This window comes from Somniosus microcephalus, chromosome 27 (assembly GCF_052327205.1).
Source record: "Somniosus microcephalus isolate GS21.2 chromosome 27, FLI_Smic_1.0, whole genome shotgun sequence".
Classification (NCBI taxonomy): Eukaryota; Metazoa; Chordata; class Chondrichthyes; order Squaliformes; family Somniosidae; genus Somniosus; species Somniosus microcephalus.
In genome coordinates this window covers 16161239-16178961 of record NC_141013.1, presented here as the reverse complement: position 1 = coordinate 16178961, position 17723 = coordinate 16161239, and the positions used below count along the sequence as shown (strand labels likewise).

The following is a 17723-nucleotide window of genomic DNA, read 5'->3' as shown; positions in this document are numbered from 1 at the left end:
AAGCACCAAATCCTGGGTTACAACTGCTCACAAATCCGAGAATGGTCCTTTTATTTCAACTTCCTGCCTCCTGCCTCCCAACTAGTTTCCTATCCATGCCATGAGACTCTCTCATTCTAATCATCTCAGTTTTAGCTTGCAACCTCTTGTGTAAAACGTTAATAAATGCCATGTATGCAACATTCATCTAACCCCTTCAGTAAGAAGCCCACTTCAGTAATTGCTCATCTTCACTATCCCTCTGGTATTTTAGCCTTTTTTCCTGCCCCTCTAGTATTTTACCCTCTGTTACTGTACCCTCTTTCCGGCATTGCATCCTCTTTCTGCATTGTCGAGAGAAAAGCAAAATATTCATTTAGCAATTCCAACACATCGTCTTCCTTAATTATTTACAATGGTTTAAATTTAAAAGCATTTAAAACATTTCCCTTCTGGAAATGTGCAAAACAACAAATGCTGAATAACTTGATTGATCCCACACCATTTAACAAATATTCCCAAATCAGCCCTTCTATAACTTGTAGATTCTGAGCAATGACACCAGCTGGCTAACAATCTACACGGAGTTTAGAATGATATTTAAAAATAGCTATGTAATGAATATCCAGAGGGCAGTCTTTAGTTTTTAAACTGATGAGCGGGGGAAATGTTGCAGAGTGTGGGATATGGGTAGCACCCACGGGGAAACAGCTGCAAGACATCTGGCTACAGATTCATAAATTAACAGATTTAGGAATATCTAATGAAATTCCTCCATCACCATAAAATGATCGACCTTGAGAAACCTCTACGTGATTCTACCCAGACTCTATGCCTACACATTCTGGGATTGTGTTAACATCCTACCTCTCTGGAATATGCAGCTTGTTTATTCAATTCACCCAGGGATACAGTCAGAAACAGAACCCACAATGCTGCCATTATGCCCCCTGTTCCAATCCTGGGTAGATGCCACTCTGTATTGTGGATAACCTGCCAACCGCAACCAAAAGATAATTTTATAAAACTCATAGTTCATATAACATCCCTGGATTTAAAATAATACCAAGGATCTAGAGAATCCCAATTATCCCAATCTTCTTTGCTTATTCTCGTCCCATTATTTTCCTTATAATTATTGTGCTCACTGAGTTTAAGGATGTCCCTGCTGGCATTGGAATGCATCTGCACATTCTGCACCAAGATTAGGTACAGCATGGATTAGATATAGCATAAAATTCCCTGTACGCAGTCCCATCAAGCACTTCCAGGTCAGGTACAACACAGCTTAGATTTTACTCCCTTTGCATTGCCCCATCAAACACTTCCAAGACAATTTAGATATAGAGCAAGGCTCCTTCTGCACTGTTTGATCAAACACTCCTAGGTCAGGTATAGCATGGATTAGATGCAGTGTAAAGTTCCCATCATTGTGCCTTAATCCCAACCTTAGAAGTGTGAGATTTTCCCATTTCCCAAACCAGCCATCCACTTTCAGCAATATTATCTGTTACTAATGCCAAATCCATGCCGAGTTTGTGAATTCAGATTGCTCCAAATTCATCTCACATCAGACTTGTACAACTGATGGAGAGAGGTGATTTATCCCATCAGCTTAGACTAGATTCAAACACATGTGTCCCTGCAGTATTCCCCTGATTTATAAATCTTTGGTGCGACCGCACTTTGAATACTGCGGACAGTTCTGATCGCCGCAGGGCAAAAACGATATTGCAGTTCTTGAACAGATGCAGAAGAGAGCAACCAGAATGATTCTGGGGGTGAATGGATTCTGAGGAGTGATTATGTAAATTGGGCATGTTCTCACTGGCAAAAGTGTTGAGAAGTGATATGATCGCCCTTTTTAGGATTCTAAAGGGACGAGATAGCGTACACTGTGACAAGCTGTTTCACCTTGTCCAGAACAGCAGAACCAGAGGACACGGCCTGCACTAGCAGGGGGGCAAACACAAAGCTAATCTACGAAAACGTTCTCAGCGAGCGAGTGGTAAATCTATGGAACAGGCTCACTAGGGAGACAGTAGAAGTAGATTGTATTGATTCATTCAAATACAAATTAGATAGACTTCTTTCGGAAAATGATTATTTTGGAATACAGAATATGAGTAATTTGAGGCATGACATGTGGTAAGTGTAGCAAGTTTGGGAAGAACAGGGGACTTCGGATCTTTGGTTCCCAAAGCTCTCCACCACTGGGGTTTTCCTTTCCTTGCCTCATGTTGTAGACTAATTGATAGAGACCGACTGTCAAAATGAGTGAACTTCATTATTGTTGTATCATGCGACTACCAGGATGGTAGACGGTGAACTAAATGCGCCTTGGTCTTTTCCCGTCTAGAAATTCCTATGTTCCTATTCCCTGACTGAGGGGCCACATGGTAATGGGCTCCCAGTCCTCTTCCAACTCTGCTCTGTAATCAACTCCAGAGATGTGTGACAATGGCCCAGTCCAATTGATCTGCTCATTTTCTTCCCTCGATCACCTCTACACAGCCTGGTGTTAGGGGAATCGAAATACTGTCAGTCTGAGGCACACATCAGAAGGCTGGCTACAGAGACTAGTCTGGAATCATACCTTGATTGATTTTGATCAGTTTGGATGAAACTATATCAGATTATCATCACAGCAAAATAAAACCAAAAATCTCAGTGCTTTGTGAAAAGGAAGATAGCCTCCTCTTGTAAATATTCCTGTTTGGGATAAATCTGGCATTTGCGTGTTCACACTCACCCGCACTCACACATTTCCCTTTAAAAGCACATGTGATTTTATTTATTCTTCATTTACAGGCTTCAATTCAATTGGGGAAGGGAGGGCGAAGTGGAAGGGAGAGAGGGGGAGGAAGAAGGCTGAGCGGGGAAAGGAAAGGCGAAACAGGGAGGAGGAAGTGGATAGGGGAAAAAACAAAGGGAAGAGGGGAAGGAAAGGAGAAAGGGAAGGTGAAAGGGAGAGGGGAGGGGAAGGAGAAGGGTAGAGGGAAAGAGAAGGGAGAGGGAGGGAATGAGTGGAGGGAGAGAAAATGAAGGGGAGGGGAGGGGAGGCGAAGAGGGTGGAGGGGAAGGGGATGGATAGGAGCTTTAGGATAGGAAGTGGGTTAGGGAAGGGACCAGGAGTGGGGTGGAATAGAGAAGGAAGAGGAGAGGACATGGGGTGTGTTAAGGGGGTAGGTTAGGGGAGAGGCAGAGATGGGATAGGAGAAGAAAGGGACAGGAAAAGAGGAGTGAAGGAGAGGGAATTGAATGGGAATGGATTTTAGAGAAGGGATAGAGGTTGGGATAGAGATGAGATGGGGTAGGGTGGGGCAGAATGAAGGTTAGGGAAGGGCTGGAGGTGGGATAGCAGTGGGTCTACGGTGAGATAGGAGTGGGCAGGGATCTAGCAGGGCAGAGGGTGATATTGAGTTCTGATTTTTGCTTTGCTACCGGTCAGTGCCGCAACTTCACGACAATGCCAATCCGAGAGACGAGCATCGAAGCCTCAGTGCCGAGGTGAGGGGTCCATTAATGAATCAGTCAGAAGGTGAAGCAAGGTGAAATAAACCCACTGAGACTATCACAGAAAAAATTTCTGCAGCTTGTACTCAAACATTTCTGCAGTGATGAAAATTTCACATCCAGTAAATGAAGTTTGCTATGACTGCATTTGTCCTCACTGCAGACGCTGAAGCATGATACGTTATATCTGTTTGACAGGAAATTAAAGGAACGCAGAAAGAACCGTACTTCAGGTATTCTACAACATTAAGAATACACAGAGCCAATCATGTGGCACAGGAATGCAATTATGCAACTATGTGATACTTTCTGATAATTCTAGTAATTGATCTGAAATACAGTCCACTTAATTACGCATCATTCAATTCAGCATAATCTCGACAAGCGTACCTGTGCACTACACGCCTGGGATAAGTGTGCACTGTACGCCTGGGATAAGTGCGCACTGCACGCCTGGGATAAGTGTGCAATGTATGCCTGGGATAAGTGTGCACTGTGCGCCTGGGATAAGTGTGCACTCTACGCCTGGGATAAGTGTGCACTGTACGCCTGGAATAAGTGTGCACTGCATGCCTGGGATAAGTGTGCACTGTATGCCTGGGATAAGTGTGCACTGCACACCTGGGATAAGCGTGCACTGTGCGCCTGGGATAAGTGTGCACTGCATGCCTGGGATAAGTGTGCACTGCACACATGGGATAAGTGTGCACTGTATGCCTGGGATAAGTGTGCACTGTATGCCTGGGATAAGTGTGCACTGTACACCTGGGATAAGTGTGCACTGCACACATGGGATAAGTGTGCACTGTATGCCTGGGATAAGTGTGCACTGCACACCTGGGATAAGTGTGCACTGCATGCCTGGGATAAGTGTGCACTGCACGCCTGTGATAAGTGTGCACTGCATGCCTGGGATAAGTGTGCACTGTGCACCTGGGATAAGTGTGCACTGCATGCCTGGGATAAGTGTGCACTGCACACCTGGGATAAGTGTGCACTGCATGCCTGGGATAAGTGTGCACTGCATGCCTGGGATAAATGCACACGATACACAGGTGGTAGGAAAAATTATGGAATCCTTGTTAAAGGAGAAAATAGAAGAACATCTAGAAACCAAAAATATAACAATGAATAGTCAGCATGGATTTCAAAAGGGAAAGTCTTGCTTGACCAACCTCAGTGAATTTTTTGAAGAGGTAACAGAGAGAGTAGACAAGGGTAATGCAGTAGATGTAATTTATCTGGATTTTCAAAAGGCCTTTGATAAGGTACCCCATAATAGACTGATGAACAAGGTCAGAGAATGTGGAGTCAGGGGACAAGTAGCAGAATGGATTGCTGGCTGGCTTCAGGACAGAAAGCAGAGAGTGGGAGTAAAGGGTAGCTATTCACAGTGGCAGAAGGTGGGTAGTGGTGTTCCACAAGGATCAGTGCTGGGACCACTGCTGTTCACAATTTACATTAACGATTTAGACTTAGGAATCAAAAACACAATTTCTAAATTTGCAGATGACACCAAATTTGGGGGGATAGTCAATACTGAGGAGGACTGCAACAAGTTACAGGAGGACATTAATAAACTTGCACCGCTAACAACGACAGGTTGAGGGGAGCGTTTTGCAGTCAGGAAGGGACTGGGGGAGCGCTATTTAAAGGTGACCGCTTCTGCCTTTTTTTGTCAGCGAGATTTTTGCACCACGCATTCTGAGTGAGAGAGAGAGACTGCAGGAGATATTCAAAGCTGTGTTGAGGAGTTTTGGGTACTAAACAGCACTTTGCAGGTTCTTTCTGATTTGATCTTCCTTGCATCGATTTAAAAGAGAATATGGGGGCTGCACTCTGAGCTCTTTCCCTGGGCCTCTCCTTTGTTCTTTCCAACAGATTTGATGTACAGCTCAATATTCCAGGGTATAGAATCTTTAGGCGAGACAGTGGGGGGTGTAAAAGAGGAGGGGGCATCGCAATATTAATCAAGGAGTTAATTACTGCTGTAAGGAGGGATGATATCTTAGCAGGTTCCTCTAATGAGGCCAGATGGGTAGAATTTAAAAACGAAAAGGGGGCAAGCACTTTGCTGGGAGTGTACTATAGACCCCCAAACAGTCAGGGGGAGATAGAGGAACAGATATGTAGGCAAATCTCAGAGAAGTGCAGAAATAATAGGGTAACAATAGTAGGGTATTTCAACTTCCACAATAATTACTGGGATAGTCAGAGTGTGAAAGGCTTAAAGGGTGCAGAATTCTTAAAGTGCATCCAGGAGAGCTTTTTGATCCAGCATGTAGAAAGTCCTACAAGAGAGGGGGCGGTACTGGACCTAATTCTAGGGAATGTAGCCGGGCAAGTGGTAGAAGTGACAGTGGGAGAGCATTTTGGTGACAGTGACCATAATTCGGTGAGATTTAAGGTCGTCATGGAAAAGGACAAAGATGGACCAGAAATAAAGGTTCTAAATTGGGGGAAGGCTGATTTTAATATAAGGCCGGATCTGGCCAAAGTGGACTGGGATCAGCTACTTGTAGAAAAATCCACATCAGAGCAGTGGGAGTCTTTCAGAAAGGAAATAGAGAGAGTACAATGCCAACATGTTCCCGTAAAGGTCAAGGCTGGGACCAACAAGCCCAGGGAACCCTGGATGTCAAGGGATATACAAGAATGGATTAGGAAAAAAAGGGAGACTTTTGGCAGATACAAAGGACTAAAAACAGTGGAAGCCCTAGAGGAGTATAGAAAGTGCAGGGGGGGTACTTAAAAAAGAAATTAGGAAAACGAAGAGGGAGCATGAAAAAACACTGGCGGGCAAAATAAAGGAAAATCCCAAGGTGTTTTATAAGTATATTAAGGGCGAGAGGATAACCAGGGAAAGAGTAGGGCCCATTAGGGACCACAGTGGCAATCTGTGTATAGAGCCGGAAGATGTAGGTGAGGTTTTAAATGAATATTTTGCATCTGTGTTCACTATGGAGAAGGACAATGTAGGCATAGAAATCAGGCAGGGGGATTGTGATATACTTGAACAAATTAGTATTGAGAGGGAGAAGGTGCTAGTGGTTTTAGCGGGCTTAAAAGTGGATAAATCCCCAGGCCCAGAAAAGATGTATCATAAAAACATAGAAGATAGGAGCAGGAGCAGGCCATTCGGCCCCTCGAGCCCATTCAATGCGATCATGGCTGATCATCCAAATTCAGTACCCGGTCCCTGCTTTCTCCCCATACCCCTTGATCCCTTTAGCCTTAAGAAATATATCCAACTCCTTCTTGAATATATTTAATGAACTGGCTTCCACCGCCTTCTGTGGTAGAGAGTTCCACAGGTTCACCACTCTCTGGGTGAAGAAATTCCTCCTCATTTCTGTCCTAAATGGCTTACCCTTTATCCTTAGACTGTGTCCCCTGGTTCTGGACTCCCTGACCATCGGGAACATCGTTCCTGCATCTAGTCTGTCCAGTCCTGTCAGAATTTTATAAGTTTCAATGAGATCACCTCTCATTCTTCTAAACTCCAGCGAGTACAAGCCCAATCGACCCAATCTCTCCTCATACGTCATTCCTGCCATCCCAGGTATCAGCCTGTTGAATCTTCGCTGAAATCCTTCCATGGCAAGAACATCCTTCCTCAGATAAGGCGACCAAAACTGCACACAATACTCAAGATGTGGTCTCACCAAGGCCCTGTACAACTGCAGCAAGACATCCTTGTTCCTGTACTCAAACCCTCTCGCTACGAAGGCCAACATACCATTTGCCTTCTTAACCGCCTGCTGCACCTGCATGCTTACCTTCAGCGACTGGTGCACAAGGACACCCAGGTCTCGTTGCACTTCCCCTTCTCCCAATCTATTGCCATTTAGATAATAATCTGCCTTCCTGTTTTTGCCACCAAAGTGGATAACCTCACATTTATCCACGTTATATTGCATCTGCCATGTTTCTGCCCAATCACCCAACATGTCCAAATCATCCTGGAGTTTCTCGACATCCTCCTCACAGCACACACGCCCACCCAGCTTTGTGTCGTCTGCAAATTTGGAGATATTACATCTAGATCCCTTGTCTAGATCATTAATATATATTGTGAATAGCTGGGGTCCAAGGACCGATCCCTGCGGTACCCCACTAGTCACTGCCTGCCACTCGGAAAAGGACCCGTTTATTCCAACTCTTTGCTTTCTGTCTGCCAACCAGTTCTCTATCCAAGTCAATACCTTGCCCCCAATCCCATGTGCCTTAACTTTACACGCTAATCTCTTATGCGGGACCTTATCGAAGGCCTTCTGAAAGTCCAGATACACCACATCCACTGGTTCTCCCTTATCTATTTTACCAGTTACACCCTCAAAAAATTCCAGTAGATTAGTCAAGCACGATTTACCTTTTGTGAATCCATGTTGACTTTTTCCGATCCTGTCACTGTTTTCCAAGTGCTCTGCTATTACATCTTTTATAATGGACTCTAGCATTTTCCCCACTATTGATGTCAGGCTTCCCGGTCTGTAATACCCCATTTTCTCTCTACCACCTTTTTTGAATAGTGGGGTAACATTAGCTACCCTCCAATCCATGGGTACTGTTCCAGATTCCATCGAATGTTGGAAGATGATCAGCAATGCATCTACTATTTCTAGGGCCACTTCCTTAAGTACCCTAGGATGTAGATTATCAGGCCCTGGGGATTTATCGGCCTTCAATCCCATCAATTTCCCTAACACCATTTCCCGACAAATACTGATTTCTTTCCGTTCCTCCCTTTCATCAGACCCTATGTTCCCCGGCATCTCTGGGAGGTTATTTGTGTCCTCCTTTGTGAAGACAGAACCAAAATATGTATTTAGTTGGTCTGCCATTTCTTTGTTCCCCATTATAAATTCCCCTGATTCTGACTGCAAGGGACCTACGCTTGACTTCACCAATCTTTTTCTCTTCACATATCTATAAAAGCTTTTACAGTCAGTTTTTATGTTCCCTGCAAGCTTACTCTCATATTCTATTTTCCCCTTCTAAATTAATCCCTTTGTCCTCCTTTGTTGAATCCTAAATTGCTCCCAATCCTCAGGATTATTGCTTTTTCTGGCCAGTTTATATGCCCTCTCCTTGGATCTTATGCTATCCCTAATTTCCCTTGTTAGCCACGGTTGAGTCACCTTTTTGTTTTATTTTTGTGCCAAACTGGGATGAACAAATTCTGTAGTTCATCCATGCGGTCTTTGAATGTTTGCCATTGCCTATCCTTTGAGTGACGTTCCCCAATCAATCCTACCCAACTCGCGCCTCAGACCATCATATCCCAGGCTATTATGTGAGGCAAGGGAGGAGATTGTAGGGGCTCTGACACAAATTTTCGGAACCTCTCTCTGGCCACAGGGGAGGTACCAGAGGATTGGAGAACAGCTAACGTAGTACCATTATTCAAGAAGGGTAGTAGGAATAAACCAGGGAATTACAGGCCAGTGAGCCTAACATCAGTGGTAGGGAAATTATTGGAAAAAATTCTGAGGGACAGAATTAGTCTCCAATTGGAGAGGCAAGGATTAATCAAGGATAGTCAGCATGGCTTTGTCAGGGGGAGATCATGTCTGACCAATTTGATAGAATTTTTCGAGGGGCTGACTAGGTATATGGATGAGGGTAGTGCAGTTGATGTGGTCTACATGGACTTCAATAAGGCTTTTGACAAAGTCCCGCATGGGAGACTGGTCAAGAAGGTAAGAGCCCATGGGATCCAGGGCAATTTGGCACATTGGATCCAAAATTGGCTTAGTGGCAGAAGGCAGAGGGTGATGGTCGAAGGTTGTTTTTGTGACTGGAAGCCTGTGTCTCGTGGTGTACCGCAGGGATTGGTGCTGGGTCCTTTGCTCTTTGTAGTGTACATTAATGATTTAGATATGAATGTAGGAGGTATGATCAGTAAGTTTGCAGATGACATGAAAATTAGTGGAGTGGTAAATAGCGAGGAGGGAAGCCTCAGGCTACAGGACGATATAGACGGGTTGGTTAGATGGGCAGAACAGTGGGAAATGGAATTTAACCCCGAAAAGTGTGAGGTGATGCGTTTTGGGAGGACTAACAAGGCAAGGGAATACACAATGAATGGTAGGACCCTAGGAAGGACAGAGGATCAGAGGGACCTTGGTGTGCATGTACATAGATCCCTGAAGGCAGTAGGACAGGTAGATAAGGTGGTTAAAAAGGCATATGGGATACTTGCCTTCATTAGCCGAGGCATAGAATATAAGAGCAGGGAGGTTATGATGGAGCTGTACAAAACGCTAGTTAGGCCACAGCTGGAATACTCTGTGCAGTTCTGGTCGCCACACTATAGGAAGGATGTGATTGCATTGGAGAGGGTGCAGAGGAGATTCACCAGGATGTTACATGGGCTGGAGCGCTTCAGCTATGAAGAGAGACTGGACAGGCTGGGGTTGTTTTCCTTAGAGCAGAGAAGGCTGAGGGGGAACCTGATTGAGGTGTACAAAATTATGAAGGGCATAGATAGGGTAGATAGAAAGGAACTTTTCCCCTTAGTAGAGGGATCAATAACCAGGGGGCATAGTTTCAAGGTTAAGAGCAGGAGGTTTAGAGGGGGTTTGAGGAAAAACTTTTTCACCCAGAGGGTGGTTGGAATCTGGAACTCACTGCCTGAAAGGGTGGTAGAGGCAGGAACCCTCACAACATTCAAGAAGCATTTAGATGAGCACTTGAAACGCCATAGCATACAAGGCTATGGACCAAATGCTGGAAAATGGGATTAGAATAGACAGGGCATGATGGCCGGCGCAGACACGATGGACCGAAGGGCCTCTTTCTGTGCTGTATAACTCTATGACTCTATGACTAGATCTCTCCAGGCCGAGATTCAAGGCTGCAATGAGCAGGGTGTGGATGGAGAGCAAGATCGACCCTCCCCTTTAAGAACTGGCTGGCGCCAGTGTGTCTGTGTTCCATTGCTGACTGACATCACATGAGCTTCGCCAGCGCTCTGAGGTAGCGCCTCGCTCCTCGGCCTTTGCGCCTTAAGACAGGCGTGTATCGCCTGATTTAGTGCTCCAATCACCAAGGGCGATAAAAGCCAAGTTTGCAGTCGGAGGCGATAATTAGCGCCAGGCGCTAATCTTTGCACCCGGCTGATAATTGCGCCGTAAATGGGGCGATACTGAATTTCTCCCCCTATAGATACATGTGTACTATACACTTAGGATACACCAAGGGTACATGTATTCTATACTCCTATCGCTCATGTATACCCAACTCTCAGGGTATACTATATGCCTGGGATATGTGTGTACTCTGCATTATACACCTGCGCTGGATGTGCACTGTAGTACCTCAAACAGTTCCAAGCAAGATTTGGAAAAGCGCTGTTTTCAAGGATACATAATTCGTGTTTAAAAAATTGCACTGTTTGTATCGAACAAAAATTCTCGAATACTTCACTGAAACACTGCCCGTGACTGTTCTTGTTGGTTTCTGTTTGGTCAACAATGTGACAGAAGTCAACTCGGGTCAGCAACAAATTCCAAAATGACTTCAAGTTTACAATATTGAAACGTTTTCAAAAATACAATAGGCCAACATTTAAAAACTGAACTGAACTCAAGACGCAGGAGTCACAGGTCTGCAAACCCCCTGGACAGATCAGGCGCTCTGGTCTGCAGATGCTGCCCAACAAGCTATTCTAACCAATCGCTTTCTGCTGGTCCCTCCAAGCAGGGCTCAGGTCCCGATCAGAAGGCCTTGGTTTGTTGCCCTCCATCCTGTCAATTTGCATTAACTAGGTTCAGAAGCACTAGTTAGCAGATAGCTAAGGCACTCTGAATATAGCAAATACCAAGAAATTCCCTTTATAATCCCATATTATTTCAACAATCTCATTAAGGCTGTAGCTTCAATTTGGATAATTGTTCATAATGTGCAGAAAATTGATTTTAATTACTCTTCCATTAGAACTGGGAAAACTTTCATACTTAAATTATTAAAGGATAAGCATTACTGTACTTAATTAGCAATTTCTAAAAGAGGTTCATGTTAAACCTCATCATAATGCTGTTTTGGAAGTGCTGCAGTCTGTTGCTACCTGCTGACTATCTCCTATTACAGTAGTAGGTTGAGGGATAATCTCTGTAACCTCTGCTGCAGTAACACAAACACTTAACTATTTCTCTGCCATGAAGACAGCCGTTGAAGAAATGCACTCCCCCCCCACCCACCTCCCCATCAACCTCACTTTTCAAACTTGCCACTGACAGGCTCATGGGTTGGGAGGGCCTGTTATGTGTCTAAGGGCCCTGCTGGACCAGTGGAAGACTGTCTCTTGCTGTCCCTATGAGCCTCGATAGTCATCTCCAAGTCGGCCTGGAGCCTCGGCCTATGCCTGTGTCCCAGGATGCATAATAAAAAAAAGTTGGGATACGTACCGGGAAACGGGATACCCAGGAAGTGTGCGTAGACGGTCTCTGTGTCGGTCCCCAAGTCATTTTCAGCCACAAGTGTGTAGTTCCCGTTGTTGTAGTGGGTGGGCTTGTCGAAGAGCAGGCAGCCGTGGAGCCAGTCTGCAGTCTCCTCGTAGACATTTGTTTTGATGTAGTCGGTTTCATTCAGCCTGCGGCCCTGGTGCAGCCAGTGAATGGTGGGCAAGGGGTTGCCATAGACGGTGAACTGAATGCAGTGCATGTGTCGCTGTTCGGGCTCTGTTAGCTCCTTAATATCAGGAGGATCTGTAAGTTGGAAGAAAAAAAAAGCACTCAAACTCATTAAAGTTCAGTGAAGGGCCAATCCAAGGTCCTCACCCTGACTCTGAGTTTTTACCAAATCATAAATGTGGGGCTGGATTTTCATTGAGGAGGCGGGTAGGAGGCGGGACTACAACTTTCGGGGTTGTAGTCCCGCCTCCATCGAGTTGTAGCCAACCCACGCGATTTTGACTTGATTGACCTTGTTGAGCCCGCCCAGCGGGCTCAGCAGGCCAATTAAGGGCCACCCGGCAACAGGTGACGTCACAGATTGACATTTCATCTGTCAAGACCTTTTGACAGATAAAATATCAGTGTTTAACAGCTGTTTGAAGCTGTCAAACACTGACAATCTGGACTCCAAGTTAATTCCTTCCGCTCAGGATGATTTAGAGATCTTTCCGGAACAGAAAGCTGAATGCTGCAATTTTTGACAGATCGCGGCCATTCTGCTTTCTGTGCCGGTGAGATGAGGGACTCCCAAGACCTGAAGGAAGGAAGGCTGTAAAGGTAAGTAAAGCTTCTTTAAACACTTTAAACACACCAAACACACTTACCTCTTCACTCATGCACCCATCACTCACCTGAACACTGGACATCTTGACCCCTCCAAGCCCTTCAGCCCGACGGCCCGCCTCGCTAACTTGGCGTGGTTTGGAGCCGTCGGGAATCCCACACTTCAAGAATGAAAATAGGGATTAGGCTAAAAACTGCCTGTTAACTACCTGTTAACAGGCAGTTAATTGGCACTAATCCCCTTCCCGCCTCGGGGAGGCGGGTCCCAGTGCGGGGTGGGTACCCGCCTCCTTTGAAACTGGCCCCCCGATTTCGGGATTTTAAGCCCCCACACGCCTCCAATCCCGCCTCCACGGCCCAAAGAAAATCCTACCCGTGATGTCTGGTCGTCACCGAATCCTGTCACTGAGTCCCTCTAACAGAAAGTGATCTGGGATGAAGACCAATGCCTGTAAAAGCATAATCATCGAATCATACAGCACAGGAGGAGGCCATTCGGCCCATCGTGCCTGTGCCGGCTCTTTGAAAGAGCTACTCAATTAGTCCCACTCCCCCTGCTCTTTCCCCGTAGCATCTGTAAATTTTCCCCTCATTTAAACCCGGGATTCCTGCAGCCTCTCCCAGGCAGAGTCAATCAGTTGAATGTCAAAGTCACCCTTAACACTGGATCTTGCAACTCCCTTATGCCCACCGACAGGGATAAGCTGCTATTGAAACTGTACTCACAGTAAACGTGCAACAGCACTGAGGCATTCGTCATCCCCACCACATTCTCTGCGATGCACGTCAGCAGCTTTCCGTTATCCTCCTGATCCACGTTAAATAGGGTGAGATTTACAGCCGAGACTGTCGTCAGGTTATTGTTGGTCTGGCAGAGAGAGGGGAAAAAAAAGAAAATAAAGAACTCCTGACTGATCTCACAAAGCAAACACAGGAAACCCCTGAAAATCCAGGCAGCCGGTGGGAATAATTAACGAGGGCCAAGGACAGCAGGGATAAGCCTTGGGTGGAGTTGCTACATTCCCCCCAAAACTTGCCTCTGATACAAATTAAAAATTCATGTGTGCATGCACATCACCGCAGTCACTTGTTTTATTCAGATTCGAGGCTCAGAGATGTTTTCAGGAAAATCAATCTCTCTAGCAGAATCCAAGATGTTCTTATGAACACTACATAAGAACATAAGACGTAGGAGCAGGAGTAGGTCATTTGGCCCCTCGAGCCTGCTCCGCCATTCAATAAGATCATGGCTGATCTGATCTTGGCCTCAACTCCACTTCCCTGCCCGCTCCCCATAACCCTCGACTCCCTTACCTTTCAAAAATCTGTCTATCTCCACCTTCAATATATTCAATGACCCAGCCTCCACAGCTCTCTGGGGAAGAGAATTCCAAAGATTCACGACCCTCTGAGAGAAGAAATTCTTCCTCATTTCCGATTTAATAGGGTGCCCCCTTATTCTGAAATTATGCCCCCTAGTTCCACGAGGGGAAACATCCTCTCTGCATCTACCCTGTCAAGACCCTTCAGAATCTAGTGGGCTAAAAATTGAGTAGTGGGGCGCTAACTTCGGCGCCCCAGAAAAATTAGTGCCCCCGCGCTGGAACTTGAGTGGTTGCACCCCAAGGGGGAAGCAGGGCGCTACTGGAAGCGCCCTGCATCCCTTTTGGGGCGCTGCGAGTCAATATTGTGGAGTTATGTGCCACAGTGCCACACGCTGCGACACATCGCGCCGCGGTATTGCAGGCCTTCCTCCCCTTCTTAAAGGGGCGGGGCCTTGTGCAGCGGGACCTGGGGCCCAGTTGGGCCCCTGGGGATCAGGAGTGCAGGCAAAAGAGCCCGGCACTCAAGAGAAGGGACGGGCTCTTGGAGCGCAGCCATCACTCCGCGGGGGGCGGGGGGGCATTTCAGGAGGTCTGGAACAGGAGCGCAGGCAGGTGCTGGCAGGCGGCCAGCAACAAAAATGGCCGCCCCGCACCTCGCCGTTAAATTGCGCCTCCCCGGCCGCAGGTACGCCCCCCTGACCCCGTCGGAAAGTCAGGGGGTGCTCCCGAAGATCGTGGCCGGGGCGTGAGGCGCTGCGCACGCCAATGATGTCATCGCCAGCAGCGCAGCACCGCAGGGCGCTACCGGTTAGCACCACCACTAACCTCCCGCTGAATTTTGCGGGAGGCGTGGGCAGTGCCGCGCCCGGGCTCTAGTTGGTTTGCGTCCTGTTAGCGCCCTCTTAAGGCGCTAACGGGAGGCGCAACCAACTGAATTTTTCCCTCAAAATGTTTCAATAAGATCCCCCCTCATTCTTCTAAATTCCAATTAGTATAGGCACAACCTGCTCAACCTTTCTTCATAAGACAACCCCTTCATCTCTGGAATCAACCTCATGAACCTTCTCTGAACTGCCTCCAATGCGAGTATATCCTTCCTTAAATAAGGAGACCAAAACTGTACGCAGTACTCCAGGTGTGGTCTCACCAACGCCCTGTACAGTTGTAACAGGACTTCCCTACTTGTATACTCCATCCCCCTTGCAATAAAGGCCAACATTCCATTTGCCTTCCAACATTGAGCCTATATTGGATGATCCAAGTTAATGTCTCACTCATATTGGTCTCCTCGACTATGCATCTCTCCCTGACCACGGCAGCCTGCATAGGGAGTCAGACCCTTGCCAACGCCACTCTTAGTCTGGCGTCCAGCAGGTGCTGGAGCTCAGCATGTCCCCATTCCTGTTCTGATTTTCCTTCTCTTCCTCTTAGTAGGTCCCACACCTCCCCTCACTCCCCTCCTCCATTTCATAGGCAGCCCATCACAGAAGGAATCCTTGGATCTCCTGCACGGCTGGTGTGTGTGGATTCCTGATGCTGGACGGTAGCAATGCTGTACGCATTTAACCAAAGCTGACCATGGATCACTAAAATCAGTACAGGGCACCAACTGAGGTACACTGCAACACTGCCAGATTTCACCCTCAGACCTAGCTTAATCAGTTAGTCAGAGTGTTACTCAAGCAGCAGCACGAGGAGTGTGAACTACACTAATACCAGCAGGATCTCTGAGGAAGCTTCTTAAGAATGCACTACTTTGACTGTAATTCTTGACAAGCTGTGTTTTTGTTGCCCAAGCTGCTAAAAATGCATTAGTGCCAATTTAGTGTTGTATTTAGGAAGCTTTAGAACAAGAGATACAAAGGTGTGGGTCGAAATCTCCAGGGACTTATCACACAAAATAATTTGAAAATCATCATTCTACCAGGAAGCCCGAACACTGTTTCTTCTCCATCAAGAATAAAATGTTCTAAATATTTGATGCGCGTCCATCTTTCACTCTCCAACATGCCAGATAATCACTTGATTATCTTTTTGATCATTCTTTCAGGTGCCAATTTTGTCGAGAAGATGTAATTACATGGACTCCGCTGGGACCCATCAAATCCTCATCCATGAGTGCACAGGTGACAGTGATACCAAATCCCACAGTGAGGCATTGCTCTGCTCTCCAGTGTAGGAAGGGCACAGTCCAGTGAGATGGGTGTGACTAGATATGAGGTTGCAGTGCAATCAGATTAATTAGACAATCTCACTGAGAGACCACAGCAGCTCAAGAAATGGAACTGTCACTCCAGTACGGAGAAAGGTGCTCGCCTGGATCAAGTTAGGGATTTGTTTTGTTACAGTAAAGTCAAGTGTCAGGGCAGGTCCTACATGACTTCTAAGCTGTAATATACCTGCCCCGAGAGCACTCAGTGCTGTCATTAATGCAGTCACTGCTGAGCTTTCATCTGTCTCTTTGATGAGTGCAAATCGCCAAAGGAGAAAATAAACTGCAGGTCTCACGGAATCAGCAGCGAAAGACAAGTTATTCACCATGTGACAGCACAGAGAGGAGTGTTAAGCAGTAGGGGGAAAAAAATCAATACAAAAAGTAGCAAAGTCTCTCAGCTCTAAAATGACCACCGCAGATTGACCAATCCTTGACAAGTTTCTTTTGATCTGCGTGTGAATTAGATTGGGGTATTTTAAATGGTTGTGAATGGCTAAATCCCGGTGTGCGCAGCTGGGTAGGGCACACGTCGGTCGGTGTTGCATCCTTTGGCCTCCATCCACAAAGTGTTAAACCAGCTAACATCTCAGACAGTGCTAATGTACTTAATCATTAGCATTCTGTGAGGTGAGCTTGTAACACGTTGATATCTAAATTGTCACTGAGAGAGCAAAGAAGAAATTTCTTTACAGAGAGTTGTTGGAACATGGAATGCTTTGCCACAGGGAGTATTTGATGCATCTTCTAAAGGAACATTGGATAATTATTTGAAGCAAAGAATGGTACAGGGCTATGAGGAGACAGCAAGATTAGCTTTGGATTGTTCTAGTAAAGAGCCTGCACAGACACGATGAGCCGAATGGCCTCCACCTGTGCTGTATACTTCTATGTTTCTACTGTATATTTTCCATTGGAAAAATACTAAGGCGGAGAAATTCAGCAGCGCCCAGGAAGGGGCGTTAACTTTTGAGAAATTGGAAATTTAGCGCCAGGCGCGAATCAAGCTCGCTGCCCACTAAATTCAGTCTCAGCGCTCAAAGAATGCAGGGGAGCACTAAATCAGGCGCTAATGGCATAGGTGAGTGGCGTTAGGCTCCAAGCGATAATGAATATGAGGTGTTGTGTAATCGGGAGAGAGCACTGGCGCAGGCGCCTTCCAGCCATTAAAGAGGAGGGTCACTGGAGTCTACACACCAGCCCCCAATGATTCAGGGAGTGCAGAACAGCGATATGCTGTGAGATGAAATGCAAAGTGCTTTGACAACCCGCAACACTCTGGGGAATAAGCAACCTTTATTTGGCATCCTGCGCTCTCTGCCACTCATAACTGACCGTTGGAACGGAAGTTCCTTGACAGTTGGGGGCGCATCCCTTTAAGTAGCGCCCCGCCAGCCGGCTAGCTCACGCCTCCACTCCCTGGCACTGTCCGCACGAGGCAGTAAGGAA

General features: G+C 46.4%; 1 protein-coding gene across 2 annotated transcripts in view; it reads right to left on the bottom strand.

Annotated features, from left to right (window-relative positions):
• Positions 1-17723, bottom strand: part of LOC147100008 (NT-3 growth factor receptor-like) — a 945826-nt gene that overhangs the window by 356917 nt on the left and 571186 nt on the right. For both annotated transcript variants that reach the window (XM_085968572.1, XM_085968573.1), the window contains exons 7-8: positions 13464-13605; positions 11907-12206 (exon numbers count right to left, since the gene is read on the bottom strand). In XM_085968572.1, the coding sequence (XP_085824698.1) occupies positions 11907-12206; positions 13464-13605 (442 nt within the window). The remainder of the gene's footprint in view (positions 1-11906; positions 12207-13463; positions 13606-17723) is intronic.